The 18,300-nt window shown below is 37.5% G+C and overlaps 1 protein-coding gene across 1 annotated transcript; it reads right to left on the reverse strand.

Annotated features, from left to right (window-relative positions):
- Window positions 1-219: 219 nt before the first annotated feature.
- LOC108672330 (F-box only protein 11) lies at window positions 220-17,833 on the reverse strand. Its single transcript, XM_018159973.2, has 11 exons — window positions 17,608-17,833; window positions 12,880-14,958; window positions 12,396-12,611; window positions 11,881-12,125; window positions 10,882-11,185; window positions 10,425-10,595; window positions 9,635-9,767; window positions 8,853-9,073; window positions 8,185-8,418; window positions 7,266-7,473; window positions 220-6,980 (listed from the first exon to the last, which is right to left on the reverse strand). The coding sequence occupies exons 1-11, from the start codon at window positions 17,711-17,713 to the stop codon at window positions 6,848-6,850; spliced, it is 4,050 nt and encodes a 1,349-aa protein (XP_018015462.1). The 5' UTR covers window positions 17,714-17,833; the 3' UTR covers window positions 220-6,847.
- Window positions 17,834-18,300: the final 467 nt, after the last annotated feature.

An 18,300-nucleotide genomic window follows, 5' to 3' on the forward strand; every position in this document is an offset into this window, starting at 1 on the left:
CGTTGTCATTCTGCTAGAAAGAAAGGGGAAGGCAAAAGGCCAAATTTGTAGTACTATATGACGAAATGCTTCGTCTGTGGTTGTAGTCCTAAGATTGTAGAAATTGACGACGAAAAAAAGGCTACATTGGGTTTCGAATAGGTTAACGCCACTTCTACTAACCTTATTTATCGACTGCCTTGGTCATTTAGTAAGAGAGCAAGGGGAAAAAGTCTCGGGGAATCTTTATTATTTTATTGATGGATTACCGCCTGAAAACTAACGTATTTCTTACGAGCTGCTGCAGTAGTGTTACCCTAAGAATATAATTACTCTAGCAGATACACAAAGAGTCTACATAAACATCAACTTTTGTACACGAACCCAACAGTAAAATGTAAACAAGCAAGTGAATATTAAAGCTTCTTTACGGAATAACCAGCGACGGTGTGCACTTCTGTACACCAATAATAATAGTAGTAGTAATAATTAAAGGGTAACTTAGTGAAACACTCCTATAAAACATAGAGCACATATATAGCAATGCTGCACCAATAGAGCATTTGCTTTTACGGGAGTAGTTAACGGTAACAAATCTTAGAGGAAGAAACAACCGAGTTAACCACTGCAGTGGTTCTACTCAATAATTGAAATGACACAAAATAAACACGTACTGTTAGAGCTTGAAAACAAAGTAAACAGAGCTAACAATATCTATAGTTTATAACTTGTAAAACTTCGAAATAGGAAACATTTTTGACATCTAAGATACACACAAACCTCGAGTGTTCGGTACAAGTGTGTGGCTCCATTTGATGGAATTTATTTCGAAGCATCTGAAGTTCTTTACAAGCGACCGACTTCCATTTGAATCAGAACAGATTTAATTTCCGGAGGCTTCACATTGAGAGTAATCATACCTATTATAAATGAAATTGCACCTAACCAAGAAAATGTATTTATGTAGTGAATGGATTTCATTTAATTATTGGGATATATTAACACCAAATTACACTAAACCAATTCCAGAAAAGCATAAAAAATAATCAAGTATGTTAGAAACCAAATAAAAAGTACAAATAATGCAACAAATACAAATGTAGTTCAATTAACAGTGAAAATCTTGGAAGAAGACGAGATGGAAATAAAGATCTGTGAGTTGGCGTGAATGCCTGAAAATTAAAAAATTCCTGCCCTGAACTAAATGTTTCGGCATCAACTTACGACAAAGACGAAACTTACGACATAAAAACTAACAAAGTAGCGCCAACAAAAACACGATTGCTTCTACTCAACCCACTAGTGTCACAGAAACTCGTACTTCAATTTGGTGTTAGATCTGAAATTACTGGTAGAGATACTAGAAACATTCAAGTTTTTGTGATAACGAGTAACTAGTTTGCGAGACTGTACTCTTTTCAAGCTTCATAATTGCAAAAAAGTCGATAAAAAAGATAGAGTTTATGCATTCATATTTACGAAACTTTCAAGAGCGAGATAGAAACATTTCAAACAATTGAAATCTTACCATCGTATTGCACGTAACTTCAAGCTAGGAAAATACTCTTCACTCTAGGTTAGAACATAACATAATAACCAGAACTTAAGATAACATCAGTAGAAGAGGCATGTAAGATGAGCCTACAACAAAGGCCTGCATGAAATCAAGTCAAAAAACAAAACGAATAAAATACTCTGCATTGAAAAAATTCCAATTTGTTGACAGCGCATTAGGTTTTTAATTAGGGGTGAAACGCATCAAAAATCGTCAAAATGGTTAGTGACAGAGTATGAAGTTCGCACGCAGCACCAGAAGACTCTCAACGCATGAAGTATATAAAAGTTTTCAGTTCGTGGAACATCATGATTGCAATATATGTAAGTGCAGAATTTTATTTATCAAGAGTAATTCTGTCGAGTTTAACCGCCTGAGCCACACGCTCAGAGAGCCATGTGTCAACTCCCTCGACGAATGCGGCACGCAATAGAATATAAATATGCTGGTTGTCAACAAACGGTTTTGATAAAGAACAGATTAAGAAAAGTAAATTTAGAATAAAATTTCGACTATTAAATGTTCTGCGTTTTCCTGGTCAGTTCGGACATACTGCAAAAGAAACATTTGGCTAAAAGACTCGTATATCAATACTCGTTTAAGGCCTTGCAATGAATCAAGATAAAGTTAGGAGTGTACATAAGAGAGCAGCTATTGCAAGAAACAAACGTTAAAATTAAAAATAAAGAGAAGGGTTTAGGAAAGGAAGGGGACATCGTTGGCACCAAGATTTACTATTGTACGTGAGAAACAACTAATGCTAGAATACTACACTCATTCACATACACGAGGTGCATTGCAAATACTAACAACCATGCTCACGCCCACACTTCTTACAACACATTTTATCCGACATAAAACTTACGTGAGCTCTAATGCAGATTTACTCGATCATTTTGGATTAAAATAATTACCACAAAAAATTAGGCTAGCGAACCCCGATTCGTTCACAAACACTCGATAGGTTGGGAAAAACTTCAACTAAACATAATTAAAATCAAGAAAATCCCTTAATTTCCTTCATGAAGCGACGGTTTAGTAAAATATATCATGAAATGAGAGGCCATGATCATTTATTCGAACTGAAGTCAACGAATTTTCAATCTAAAGTAAAATATTCAAACCCCATCAACAGTCGGTAGTCGGGCTACAATACTGGGTCGTTAACCCAACCCTTCTTCCAACCTGAGATTTTCAATTAATTATCTCTATTTGATATTTGAATCGAGTTCGTAACCTAAATTTTCACACTTTTACAACTGATTCAATCTAAAAAGGGAAACGTCAAAAACAATAGTAAGTTGTTGGTATAATGATATCGGAAATGGTTAGAAATAGTGCAACAATCAGCCAATTATGGGATTGAGATCTAGCAAACCTGAGAACAATCGAAATAAACTATCATTGAAATTGCGGCGTGATAAGTATACTAGGACTACGACAGCATTGCTAATGGCAATGTTTACATAGAAAACAAATGTCAAATCCTGCACGAGGGCTCGATAATAACGACGAATGTATGGCTAGTGCATTGTAAGAATAAGGATACAAGCTACACGATTATTTGTACAACACTCACATACTCATTGCCATCGTCTCAGAGGCAGATTTGTTGTATCTATGTTCAAAAAATACCACCACGACAAAGGCGAATAAAAAAACCTACGAAACCTGCCAAAGGCTGAGACGAGCTACCCATTACAAACTGTACAAACTAAGATCAGCGGAATAAAGTAATAACTCTACGTAAAATTTACATGGTACACCCAAATTAAACGTTCAAGAAATAAAAAGCTTTCTAAACAAACAACGTTGAAATAACAATGACGTCAACAAATTTCATCAATGATCAATGCTAAGTCAACAAACACCAATGAATTCAAGTTATAACCTGGGAAGTTTCCTCTCACATCCTTGGTTAAGTAATCCATGAACATCAGCATCAAATTCATTGCAAACTAACAGCAGAAAAATTGCACAAAAACAGACTGAAATCTTACAAAATAATTAATGTTCTTCCTTGATAGCTGATGGTTTATGATCACACAACCAGGCAGAAACTGCAAATTTAGTCGTAGATAAGAACAACATTAAACGTGAAGAAATACAGCAGCCATAAATTCAACATATTATGAATATTTTAAGACTGATTTATATCCAGGGAAAAGAAATTAAGGGCAAAAAACATGAACGGTTAATTCCTTATTTTACACACACAAAGGCAGATCCCTCGAGGATGCATAGCCATAATTAGAAGAAGCTTTAGACATAAATTTAGGATACCATTCGATGATATTAAAGGTAAGGGGCATAAATGTCTCTAGAGCAGTCGGCGCTAAAGACGTAACATTTTGATTGATCCTTAATATATATACATAGTATTTAGAGTTTAACTGGAAATCAATGGAAGTGTAAATTTATGAATTTTTTTCGCAGCAAATTATCTGGGGGAAAATGTGTATTGTAAACCCTGAGAGGGCGAAGAAAATCGCAATGCTTCGGATTTGAAATGAAAGTTCAATTGATAACGGAATCACAGTGACGAATCAACAAATGATTGCAAAACATAAATTGGACATAAAAGATGATTCCAAAATGCATTCCAGACCCCAAAAACATATTTGTTCTGCTTTCCGGAATAACAATATATGGCGCCAGTGACCTTAAATCAAGGTCCCGTCAATGTATAAATAAATGCCTTGTTTAGCCCATGATATAAATCAAGTGATGTCATTAAATCCACATACGAGTCACATTCACGGGTTAATGTTGCGAGTCAAATAAAAATTTTGAGGTTGAGTTCTGTGAAAGGAATAAGTCAGCATTGGATTTATAAGTCTACGATGCTCAACATTTATAAGGGGGAACTATCACGAGAAAAAGTTAGAATATAATTCATATTAGCCCGTGAGAATATAAAGAAAACTTGATAAATTGTTGGTAGATGAAGATTGTAAGAAGTTTCTTAAAAAATATTAACGAAGCCACTTGAAGCAACTGAGAAAGCGTAGCAACGCAATCCTATTGCTTTCGACACTCATGAGGTATTTATTCATATTGCACAAAGAACCTACTGCAGCGTGTGAATCTAGCATATCTTACATTAATTTTCAGTAATGATGAACAATTAGATCAAATGTTATCCCCTTCCAATTTGGGGAAAAACTGTGGATCAGAACAAATTAAAACGCCTGTTGTTAGGTAGATGTACAAAATCGATTTACTGTAACCCAAGCATGCGATGATATACAAAATCAAACCAAGCAGGATATGATCAAGTACGTTCAATAGCCTTTCATCTAACATGGGAAATTTCCTTCTGGTAAGATAACATTGATTAATTGTCATCAAAGTAAGCCTGTTCAGCACCGACAGGCCCACGAATGCACGGCTTGAATATTGCACATCAACAGTGTTCAAAAAACACGTAAAAACTCTTAACCCTAGAACTCCTTATTTCTTTGCTGCATTGCCACTTACAACTAACACATAGCTCAGTATAAGTGTACGATTAGCAGTCACTACCATACAAAATACACAAAACACACCCACTTGTTAATTGTAATAATATCTTGCAGCGTGTTTATAATTCAATTGCTACCCAAATGCAGCGTTCCAGTGAAGTGTTACTTGCAGAAAAACATTGAAATGTCTTCCCAAAATTGTAAAGCTGACAAAACTAAAATCAGAACACGAGAATAAGCCTTGCAAGGGAACACAGCTTAATAAAGTTATTATTTCAGAAATACACGGCATATATCGAAAGACTAACTCGACTAATTTCAGGAACACGTACATGGCGGTAATGAAATTTATACATGTATACAAGACACAAAAGCTAAGGTACAGGACATACCACTTGCTTGCTACCATTTTTCTCTACGTGCAGGGCTCTCAAAATGGCACAGCTAACTTTTTACATAAAAAAGAGACTTTTAACTGTAAGCCTTTCGTAAAATAGCAGCTTTCATGCCGTAGAAAGCACTGTAATTTGCAATAGTTACAGAGGTTATTTCAGCATGCCGGTAGTATGAACTTGGTAGCGTGAAATGATCACTTAACATATATATGAAATTCAACACAAACGAGAAAAAATACCGTGAACTATTTAGGTGTCAATCCAATTCCAGAGATTCCAGTTCTGCTATTTCCATTATCATCCTCACTTACAGTTTACAAATCAGGATCAATAGATTACTTATGAACCATACAGTGAGTTATATTTCACAAGTGGATACCTGAGAAGAACATCCGAGATTGTATTGGTGGTCTCAGTCTCGCAAAAAACTTATCAACTAAAATTCACTGTATTCAGCAGTCACTTCATGAACAAGCTGACCAAATTATTTAAAAAAAAAATCGGAATTCGACAGAAAATCTCGGATAATACTTGAAAGTCTTGGGGGTCAAATCAATGCTAATCAGATTTCAGTTGTAAATCACCAAGGAGCTTGTTAGTATCCGGACACGTTGTAAAGAAGGAAGTCATCAGCTAATTCTTAATTTTAATTTTAAAGCTATGCTAGAATTTATTTTTTTATCATGTATATATACTTAAATGATACAATGAATAAAGTAGCAAATATGTAAGCTTGAAGATGAGCAAAATTAAAGGGGTTTCCAACACCTTAAATGATTCAGAAGCTCAGCTCAAAAAGCAACAGGTCTAGGTAATCCCTTCGAAATTAAGAGCACATGTACATGAACAAAATATACTAAAAATTTAAACTTCCAAGAGAATTTTTGTTATACGAGTATAAAAAGTGAATGAAAATTTATATGGACATCCGAAAGAAAAGGCAGTTTTAATTTTGCAAAACATCAACTGGGTTCAATGTCTACGTAAATTACTCACCTAATTCCATTGCACGACATAATCAGGGCTGATTACATGAAACGATATTATTTTTAATCTTACTAAAGCAACGTTTTCCTCTCTAGCCCAGACTCAGTTTAGTGGGGTACTGAATTGGTCATAGGACAGCAAAACTGAAAGGTGAGTAATTAACAGTCTCTGAAACCACACAAACCAAAATGCCATTTAGGAGTGATAACCTCAAGTCGCACAAAAACGTAAATCAGTGTAGCATAGCCTATACATAACCCTTCAGGCAAATGACGTTGATATGACGTTGATTATGGATTGATTCAGAAACGTTTAAGCAACGTTATTTCAATGGCAGATGCCTAGTGACCCGACACTAGTTACGACATAAAAAACATCCTGCGTCAAGCTACTCGTGTTAAGAACTGTATTAGAAGCATGACCTGGCAGCAGTAATATTTTCAAGGTATCCATATAAAGTACGTGCATTAGCCATCAGCACTTAGGCTTTGACTTTCCATTGGCGCCGCTGAATCATAAAGAGTGTCGGTGTCCTGCGTAGGCTCCCCCTGCAGTTGGCACTGGTTGCTCAAGGTGCCTGCACCACAATCACAGAAGAACCTGCCAGGAAATAAACAGTGAATAACCTGAAACCGCACTATCAAAAATAATTTGGAGTTTATAACTCTGGCAACCGATCATTGACAGCTTTTCGAGCTAAACCCACCAATCACAGACAAAAAATCAGCTGCTGTGAATACTTAAGCGAGTTTTTCAAGCCAGCCCCTGTGCTGTTACAGACAAGCCCGATGTTGATGAACAAGCCCGAATATCAGTATAAGGCGTCTGAAACGAAAGAAGTAGAACTTCTTATGATGGAATGAACAGTGAAAATAGGTTTCGTACCTGTCATGCCGTATGAATTCCACAACATGCCCACTATGGCACGTGTTGATGCAGTTGACGCAAATGGCATTACGGTCAGTTGTGTTGCATGTGCGGCACCGGTAGAAGTCGTGCATGGGGAAGCTGGTGTAAGACGAGATCTTGTACAGACACTGGCCCCCAGACACAGCTTTCTCTACCGCGTCGTGGTTGTCGTAAATCTTATTACCTGTTAAGGAATTGAATATTATTCATCGTTTACAAAAATTCATTGGTTAAAACTCCGTAATCATGAGAATAATAGGCACACAGAGAAACAACTGAGTTTTCTCTACCGTGCCGTTGATGTCGCTAATCAAATTACGAGTCAAGGAATAGAATCTCACTTACTGTTCACAAAACAATTCATCAGCTAGATCTTCAATTACATGAGAAGGAAAGGGATAGGGGGAAACAATTGAGCTGGTTAGGATTATGATCTTGCTTCCATTGGATCCTCTAAAGCAATGGTACTCCTACTCATCATGTTCATGTCACTGCATAATTAACGATGGTATCAAATGCCAACAATTTCAATTAAGAAGCAAGAAAAGTATGTAACTCTAGATTGGATCTCAACCTGTAAACTGAGTCAACTTGGTACCTCAACATCATACGTATAATTTTCATTGAAGTATTGAAGCTAAGACAGCATTGATGGTTAGATTCTTAATATGAAGGGAGTTGAATAGACGGGTATAATGGGTAGGAGAAATTTATTCATCTTCGTAAATATTAGTGAAAATTTTGAGTATAGGAGCTCAGAAAATAAATTGAATAATTTTCCTCCCCAAAATACTTTTAATGTGACTGTGCACATTAATCGAATTATTCCATGATCGGATCAAGAAGAAGAGCAAGAGCAAGAAGAGCAAGTTTATAGACGGGTTTTAGTTCTAACCTTTTTGTGTGGGCGAGACCCCCGTGGCGAGGCAGAGCCCGCCAAACCTGTTGTTAAAGATCTGGTTGTGCTCTAGAGTGGCTGTGGCGTTGTTGGTTATTTCAATACCGGCGGCCAGGCCGTCGAATATACGGTTGCGGCTCAGCACAGGGTGAGATTGTGTTGGGTGCGACTGGGTAGATATCAGCACGCCTGCTTGAGCATTACGGAAAATGTCGTTTTCCTCCAGCAGTCCTGTAAAAAAAGGTGAAAAATCATTAATGCCACAATTTCCACCAAGTCAAATTCATTACAAGGAGAAAGAATAGAAGGATATAAGATTTTAGTCAGCCATTTTGGTTTTTTAATTGTAAAGCAGCAATTCTGCTGCAATTGGAGACTAGGCGTGAGCTCTGTTTAAGTCTTGGTATGAGAAATAAATAGAAATTCCCAACAAAATACGAGTATATCCACATTATTGCTAAAATAAAATTTATTGTTTTTCAGTACCCAAGCTTAGAGGGTGGAATTCTTTGCTGCCACTGATGGTACCAGTTTTCATGTACCTTAACATTAGAATAGAATAGAATAGAAGTGTCGGCGCTGAAGAAATAGGCCCAACATTGAGGGAGAATAAACCATTAAAAAATTCAAGATACATAACAATCCAAAACCAATTGGTTACTAACCTTTCCCTCCATTGAAGATACAGATGCCAGCTTCCCTGCCATCAAAAATTTTATTTCTCCTGAGGGTTGGGTTGCTGTCTGTCTTGATCCAGACGCCGGCCATGGCATTGTCGAATATTTCGTTTTGCTCGAGCACTCCAAGGCCGCCGTTGTAGACGAGCACTCCGCCGTTCTGACCGCCCCAGATCTTATTGCGTCTAATGATTGGGTTGCTGCCAGTGCTGCAATCCAAGTATTTTTTATTAAAATTCCGCAGTTTTTTTATTCAATGTGAAATCAAAGATCCTAATAATTATTGTTATTGTGCTTTGTAACGCGATGCTCTAATTTAAAGTTAAACAGCTACGGGTATAGATGAAGACATGAATAATATAAAGAGTATGGCATACAGCAAAAAAAGATAACGTTGGAATGTCTACAAAAATCAATCGAAAGATGTCTATTGCATTATAGTTGCAGTTCCATGATAGGGCAAACTAATGTTCTAGCACAAGAATAAAGTTCATGTGAATGCTAAATTGTTTATGTTTGCGACACAACTTGATCATCCCCAACTGCTGCATCCCCAACGCATTAAGCACATAAATAATGCAATAGAAATTACAATGAAAATAATGAATAAGTAATTTTGTCCGCATAGTGACGCACTTTCTTAGCGCAGGAACATAGAGCCGCCATAACTACAATAAGTCTTATTGTCGTGCCAAATAGTTGACTTATAAATCGTTAAAAGAGTATCGCCATTTCGATGAAGTCCAACACATTTCTCTGAGTTTACTCACCGAATCTGGACGCCAGAATAAAGGTGATTGAAAATGTCATTGTCTTCCAGCAGTCCATGTCCGTTGTCATAGAAGTAGACGCCAACCTGCTTGCCGGAGTGGATGCGATTGCGACGAAGTGTAGGAGAACTACCTACAACACAAAACACAACACACTCATTAATGGTCAAGAATATACTTCAGGTTAGGATATGGTAAAAGGAAAAGGCTGAAATTGTTCCACATATATCATAAAAAACAATTTATTACTAGAAAAGGAAAAATATTTTGGAAATTTCAAATTTTCAAAGATGACCTGAACAGTTACTGATCTTTCGGAAGTTTAAAATTGACGTAAATCAGATGTGGATAAATTAAACACAAACGTCAAAGTTAAGAATATTATTTTCAGTTATAATTTCTAACACTCGAATTTGGAAATTTTACAAAATGAAAGAATATATAATACAGAACAAAACTCATTTTAACTCAGTATATCTTACTTCGGCGCTAACATCGAGAGAAAAAATATAGATTCATTTATAATGAGTATTAGGTTCTATTAAAGAACCGTGCTGTGCACCCTTTTTCTGCAGTTGCATCAATCGTTTTCAATGTAATATAAATTTCAGTAACAATAGTTACCGTCAGTAGACACAAGGTTATATATAGGATGCCTGTAACTTCAATGCGAACGCTTCGGAGAACAACTCCATCATCAGGGCTGATGATAGAGCAGGTCTTCAACACGTTTGCATTCAAGATAGGGCGAATCTGCTTGGTGATTCTTTTATATTTTTTATGCCCTGACCAGTAGTAATCCAGACCCCCGCCAGGGTGTTGGCATAGACTTCATTGTTCTCTATGAGCCCCTGGCCCTTCTCATGGACGTAGATACCGCCGTGCTGCCCGTGGTGGATCTTGTTGTGCCGCACGATGGGATCGCTGTTAGTACGGATCTGAATGCCCGCTAGAGCATTACCTGTAAACAGACAATAAATTATTCACTGAGTTGTAATTCGGATAATTAAAATTACATTAGTAATAAAATCTTCAATCGTCTTTGATCAGATTAAACGTCCTTAAAGCTCAGTGTCACATTTTTGTGAATAATTATGTGGAATTTCAAATGTCTGACTGCCATAAAATCAATCTGAAGATGCTAATAAATTACATGGACTCAAAGATCATGTGAGGTTAGAGTTCAAAAACTAGTAAATATATTCCTAAATCCCTAAATATATATAACATAGCCTGAGCATTCTCACCATATATGTTGTTGTGTTCGATGAGCCCACGGCCATCAGTGAAGATGTAAACTCCACCCTGGTGGCCGTTGTAGATCTCATTCTTCCTGATAGTGGGATTACTGTGCGCCGTGATCCATACCCCGGCGTATTTATTTGAGTGTATTTTGTTCTCGATGAACTGGCCCATTCCCTGCTCGTGCACGTAAATGCCGCCCGTCTGGCCGTGGTGAATCTCGCAGTGCACGACTGTGGGGTTGGCGGTAGCCTTCACTTCAAATCCAGCGATGCGGTTGTTATGGATGTCGTTGGAGTCAAAGTAACCCTGAGAAGAAATAAATACTTGCCTATAACGATCATTATTAGCGAAGGAAAGTAACAGAACAACAGTAAAAATTACATACAAGTACCGACTTGTGAAACAGACCGAAAATGATTGGAAAAATTCGCCATCAGAAACAAATTAAAAGCATTTAAACACACTAATCTGAAGGATTATAAATATCATATAATTCATTTTTAAAGACTGTGTCACCAATTCAAGCAACCTTTTCCTTGATCAATCTGAGGACAATTTAGTTCAGGACAATGAAAACGATATTTCATTAGCTTAAAAGTTTCGTTTCTGCTAAAAAAAGTGAACTAGCAAACTAGAAGCAAGTTCAATAAAGTTAAAATGGAGCAATTGTCTGATAAAAAAGTAGATGGACATTTTTGCAGTACGTAATAGCAGAAGAATTAAGAAAATAGAAGGTGAGAGAATGAAGCACTATATAATCTCTGAGAATTTTAGAAAATAAACTTTCGGAGCAAAAAAGTAAACATAACACATAAATAAAGACTGAAATTAAAGTTAGGCACTTCCATTTAACTGGATTAATAACTACGGAAATGCTATTAAACGACTTGAGTCAGTTCCAAGCAGTTGCTTGCCCTGTGGGAAAAAAACTCTAAAAATTCAAATCCACAACCTACACAATGAAAGCTTAAACGATGTATTTCATGAAAACAGAGCCTCACCAGTCCACCATCGAAGCAGAAGATGCCCACATCTTTGCCATGGTGGATGTGATTGCGTCGCATGATAGGATTAGCATAATTCTTCACCCAGATGCCAGCCAAAGCATTACGGCTGATCTCATTATCTTCGTACAAGCCTTGGGCGCGATCTGTCACTATGAGACCCACGTTCTCACAGTCTGAGATCTCGCATCTGCGGATGGTAGGTTCTGCACCTACTCCTGATACACTCACTGCTGCACCCACTGCAAAAAAATAGACATTGAGAACGTTGTTGCAAACTTTCTGCAGAAACAAAACACCTGGCTTACGACGTTTCTTACTTTAACTTCCAATGACTCTCACTGTGATAAAGTGAGCCTGAACTGATTTACTACGAGTGATAAAATTTGTTCACAATTGTTCCAAATATTTCCAAAATCATACTCTACAGATAGCAAGTAAAAATTTTGGTTATTAATCACTACAGCAGAGATTTAACTCCAATATATATTCAAGACATTGAAGTTATTCACAGTGAGACAGGCTGCGAATGATGCAGTGCTCGATGAGAGGCGAGCAGTTGCCCTGGACCTCCATTGAGTAGTGCTTGGTGCCGTGGTTGCTCTCCGTGCCGGCGGCAGGGCAGAAGCGCACTGTCACGTATCCAAGATACGAGTGACGCGAGTTTGGCCCCAGCACGACGCTGGACTCGCGGTCGTGTTCGATGATCACGTTCTCGGCCACGTTGCCTGCACAGGGAAGAGATTTAATGACATGTGAGAGACTTCTTCTTTGAAGTCATCATGAAATTATCTGTTGATTTAGTTTTTTAATAAGGGAATATACAGCGTTTGTGGTGAAGTAACAGTTCACTGCTAAAAAATACAAAATTTGTAGCTTTGTCAAGTAGCAGGACATGAATACATAATGAATGAATGAAAAGTTGCGGGACATGAATACATAATGGCAATAGATACCTCAAATGAAATAATTGACAAAAACTAGCATAAACCTCACCAGGCGCGGCTCCGATGACATTGATATTGTTCTCGATGACGACCTGTTCCCCCTTGTGAGTGCCCTGGTGCACAAAGACAAGAGGTCTCTCTTGATCCTCAGCTTTTAAGAAGGCTTTAGGTATCGAATCCTCAATGATGACAGACCGGCCACTGTCGTGCACGCGATGCTTAGGACGCACATGTATTCCGTGGTAAAGCTGCTTAAGGCTTTCCTTCCAAGGGTTTTCATACTCGCTGTCTTCAGGAGAAACAAACTCAAACTTGCCTGGCCCCGGATGAAACAGAGGCGAATCATATTCATAAAGTCCCTGGTAAAGCCTTTTCCAGAGTTCTGTATCAGTGGCAATAGTGTGGAAGCGCTTGCACACTTGCGCCACGCGGCTCAAGTCTTTCTCGTAGAGGAAGGAAAAAACATAGAGAAGCACCTCGTCACTGAGGGCATAGAGGAGATAGTGGGCAGCGCTGCTAGGGTAATAGAAGTGGACAGCAGCAGAAGCTTGTGGCAGAGTTGCGTAACAGGAGTTGGGTGATGGAGAAAGGGAGTTGGGGGATGAAGGTGACAGTGGAGAAGTTCCTATACCGTCACTGGGTTCAGCAGGAGTGGCGGCTGGAACTGAGGGTCCAGCAGCAGATGCGGCATCTGAATTATAAGTTCTTCGAGGCCGTTTTCTAGCAGGCAGCATGGAAGGTGAAAGTGAAGAAACGGACACAAGTGAGGGTGAAGTGAGTGAGGATGGAGATGACGGCGCCGCAGCTGAGGTTGATGGAGTCCCTATAACCAGGGAACTTGGAGAACCGCCCCTGGAAGAGCATGACAGTGCAGAAGAAGCAGATGTTCTGGTTCCTGTAGCAGACGTAATGGTGAGCAGCTGTTGGTGTGAGGTGGGAGGTGCTAAACTACTGTTAGATAAAGTTGACATAGGGAGAGTAGGCATTGACAGAGTTGACAAGTTTGACAAAGACGACACTGTTAGGATAGAAAGCGACTGGTGAGGTGGAACTTGATTAGAAGCCTGCAAACTTGGATGGTTACTACATTGACTGGATGATATGAATTGCATGAGCTCATCGGCTTGTCTTGAACGATTTAAGGAGCTGTTGGAGCTGCTGTTTTTACTAATGCCACTATTTACACTATGTACAAGGTTGGAAGCAGCAAGGATATTATGAGTGTTGATGCTAATGAAGTTGTTTGCAAGAGTACTAAATGGAACAGACAACGATCGATCGGACGAAGGCAAAACAGAAGGTGGAACCATCTGCTGAGAAGGGCCAGGGGTGGATGGTGTGCTGGGTATAGGAGGATTAGGGGGATTGTTGATGCCCATAGCATGGCCCCCTAACGACGGAGAGCAGACACTAAATCCTGCTGATGTAGATACTTCTTCAAGCAATCTTCCCGAGCTTCCTGAAGAACCAGCAGCAATTGGGTAGATCTTGCACCCGCTGGTACTAGACTCAGACGTGGGAAAAATATTTGATGCAGAAGAAGTTTGGTCCACCAAACCTGATCCTGATGCAGATAAATTTAAAGCAGAGTTCATAAGCTTAATTTGATTGGATGAATCAACTCCTGGACTTATTGAAGGACTCTTGAGTCTGAGCCCAGGTGACTTTCTTCTGAGATGGTATGGCATGATGTGCTGAGATGACCCCTCTCCAGGATTATCACTCTCCCCAACTAACAAGACAAAGTTATTCTTCACAACCCCCGTTACACTTGGCACTTCCTTATAACTGTCACTCCTAGGCAAGTCTTCAGAAGATGGGTGTGCACTAACTTCACAAGTTTCTTTCAGAGTAGCACGATTGTTAGGGGATAAGGTGTCACCCCTTCTACCAGGTTCAGCTGAACTTGTTGACGATTCACCGAGGGAGAAGAAAAGTAAGTCTTCTATGGCAGCAAAACCTGAGTAACTTTTACTGGGACTACTACTACTGCTACTGCCGCTAGTGGCTGAACTGGCAGCAGTGGTAATTGTGGGGCTGTTGCTGACAGTCTCTTGAGTTGTAGCCGAGATGCTGCTAGATGATGCCTCAGAGTTCACACGGCTGTCCAAAGCAACACGCAAGGCATCTGCAAAAGTATATAAAACTTCAATTTTTTTCAATTTTCTCAAAATATTTTTATTAAATACATGGCAGTAACAAATTATAGAATTTTTCAATTCATCCATACTGTAATTGATAATAAAATTTTAAATCTTATCTATAAATTTATATACATATATTTAAATTTTCAGTGACAAATAATTCTTCAGATGAAGTTGATTGTTCAAAGTGCAGATTTTAGGAAGTAATTTTAGTTTATTAACAACATTTTGAAAGTGATAATATTCATTTTCAAATTATAGGAAGCATTGAATACTGAAATTTTGGTGGAAATAAGTTCAAATAAGTACATGAAAAATTTAAATTTTTTAATTAAGCTTTTTAATTAAGAGCTACTAAGCTTTTAGTTAAGAAGATTTTAATTTTTGGACACAGCCCGGAACGAGCTGTGTGTGTCTAATTCCAAGCTGTGTCGGAATTAAGTTTTTATGTGTCTAAAACCGTCACTTAAATAAATCATCTATTAATTTACCACTTAAAATCAGCATATACACAAGTATATACCTAAAGGATTCCTAATATATTCACAGACTTATTTAAAAGTCTCAAACCATAATATTCTTTCTACACAAACAGTTTATCACTATTTGGTAGAGCAAGGTCAACAATCAACTTTGACACATATTTTGATGTTCTCAGTGGGTGACGTGCACTGTCTCGCTGAGGATCTTAACATTTTCCCGCCAGACGGCCCAGACCTAGTGTTTTGGCAATAGTATGGCACGCAATAGTATGACGTCACTATTTCAACCATAAACGAATGCGTGGAACTAAGACAAAGCTTAATATAAAGGAAAAAGTTGAGAAGTGTTGGAATTACCCACGATGTCGGAATACGGTGCGTTTACCCTACATAAGAAATCTCAAAGAAGTAATTAATTTTAGATAATTTATTTAAATGAAATTATACATTTAATATCAGAAATTCAAGTGACTATTGTCTTTGACCAAAAATTAAATCATTTAAATTCCAAACTTGGGTCAGTCAAAAGTCTTGTCTTGTCACTACTCCTCCCCCAAGACTGGAAACCCTTCACCATTACGGATGGCAAATTAGCAATTACCAATAAGTCTGATAACATGACAAGTAGGGTAAACACGGTATATTCCGACACTTTAAAGATGTAGCAAAAAATGAATGGCTATATAAAATATACCGTACGCGCAACTCGGAGTTTTGTTTGCTTTACATCACTCTCAAAACACCGCACTACATGCCATCAACAATGAAATGTCACAAAATGTTGCCAAATTTATTTAAAAGCCTTTAGAATGCAAACCTACCAAATCCATATATTCCAACACTGTGTGACTAAATTCGGCATTTTGTGAGACTAATTTCCACCGTGCTTCAAACTCTACTAATTTGTAATGCCGACACTCTTGTGTTCAAATTCCAAAAGCTGTGTGAGCTGTATTGGAATATGACACAGCTTGGAATTAGAACACTATTGAATATTGAACACTTCTTAATTAGGCTTTTAATTAGGAGCTATTAAGCTTTTAATTAAGAAAATTTTGATTTAGGCACACAGCTTGGAAGTTGGAACAAGCTGTGTGTGTCTAATTCCAAGCTGTGTCGGAATTTGTTTTTATGTGTTTAAAACTGTCTCTCAACTTTTTCATCTATTAATTTTTTTACCACTCGAAATCAGCAAATACAAGTATACTTAAAGGATTCCTAATATATTCACAGATGTATTTAAAAGTCTCAAACCATAATATTCTTTCTACAGAAACAGTTTATCACTATTTGGTAGAGCAAGGTCAACTATAAACTTTGACACATTTATCAATGTTCTCACTGGGTGACGCGCACTGTCTCTCTTTGGATCTCAACATTTTCCCACCAGACAGCCCAGACCTAGTGTTTTGGCAATAGTATGGCACAGTGCGCACCAAAGTATGATGTCACTATTTCAACCATCAACGAATGCATGGAACTAAGAAAAAGCTTAATATAAAGGACAAAAGTTGAGAAGTCTCGGAATTGCCCACGATTACGGAATATACCACGTTTACCCTACCTTAGTTAAGTAGGTATTGCCAATCCTAGAATTACACCATGACTAGTCAGAGCCTAAAAGAACTAAAAAAATAAGCTCAATGTGACAGTGAAGTTACAAATTTCACAGATTAAAACTGCAGAGTGCAAACCAAGATAGACTTAATGGCAATGAAAGAATAGTGAAGTTAGCTACAAATTTCAGATTTTAACAGGATTTAGCCTACACATTTTACAGCAGACCAAGATAGACTCAATGGCAAAGGAAGGAAGTTGAAGTTAAAAATTTCCTAGATTAAAATAAAAGACCAAGATAGCCTAGACGCTATGGCAATGGTGAATGAAAGAATAGGTAGTTAGTAAGTGTTTAAGGTCTAATATCTTATGTCCTTACAATAACAAAAAAGCCTTTGTTTGCACATTACAAAATGATTGCTTCCAAGTTCCAAGAACATATTAAAAGTCAAATTTGCGCACAAAAAAAAGTAATATAAAATTTCCGCGAGAAATAACTTACATTTCACGTTCTTGGTAATAATATCAATAGACAAAAATCAAACTTATGGAATTTTTGGAGCAGATGGAACAACGAACAAAAGCCTGCCTTACCATTGATACGTCGTGATGTTGAGTTACTTCTTTTACACAAAGATTTTTTTGAGTCTTTTCTTTTACGTAAAAGTGATACGCGCGTCCTGACATTTGGATTAGACATACTGTGTGATGAAAAAAATTAATATAACTCCACTTTTACGATTAACAAGTCAGAAAATTTCAACACCTGGTTTCCATGGTGCAGATTTAGCGCAACAGCCATTTTGTTCTAAGAATAACATGGGAAGATGAAATTTCCAATCATCTCAAAGAACTTGAAAACACCAAAAAAACACTAAAAAATATTTCGTGACCTGATTTGATAATTTTTTAACTGATTAATATTGACACCAATTTTTAAATAAATTTTGAGAATTTCGGCGTTTCAGACTAGGCTTGGAGGCGAAAGAGTCTGCACCAATCACAACAGGATTTTTAAGTCACGTGATTCACCTGCTAAAAATCCCGAAACAGGAAACGTATTTTGGATAATCAAATAAAAAGCTACATGTATATTTCATGTAACAATATATTCAACTAATAATATAAATCAAATAGATAAAATGACTGTGAATTTATTTTAAAATACATATAAATGGAAGGCGCTTGAATGTCACATTAAAAATATATTAAAAAGTAAATTTTGATAAGCAGCGCCATGAATTTCAATAATCTGAGGATTACGTGATAATCGGTTGAACATGCAAG

This window comes from Hyalella azteca, unplaced genomic scaffold (assembly GCF_000764305.2).
Source record: "Hyalella azteca isolate HAZT.00-mixed unplaced genomic scaffold, Hazt_2.0.2 contig14059, whole genome shotgun sequence".
Taxonomy (NCBI): Eukaryota; Metazoa; Arthropoda; class Malacostraca; order Amphipoda; family Hyalellidae; genus Hyalella; species Hyalella azteca.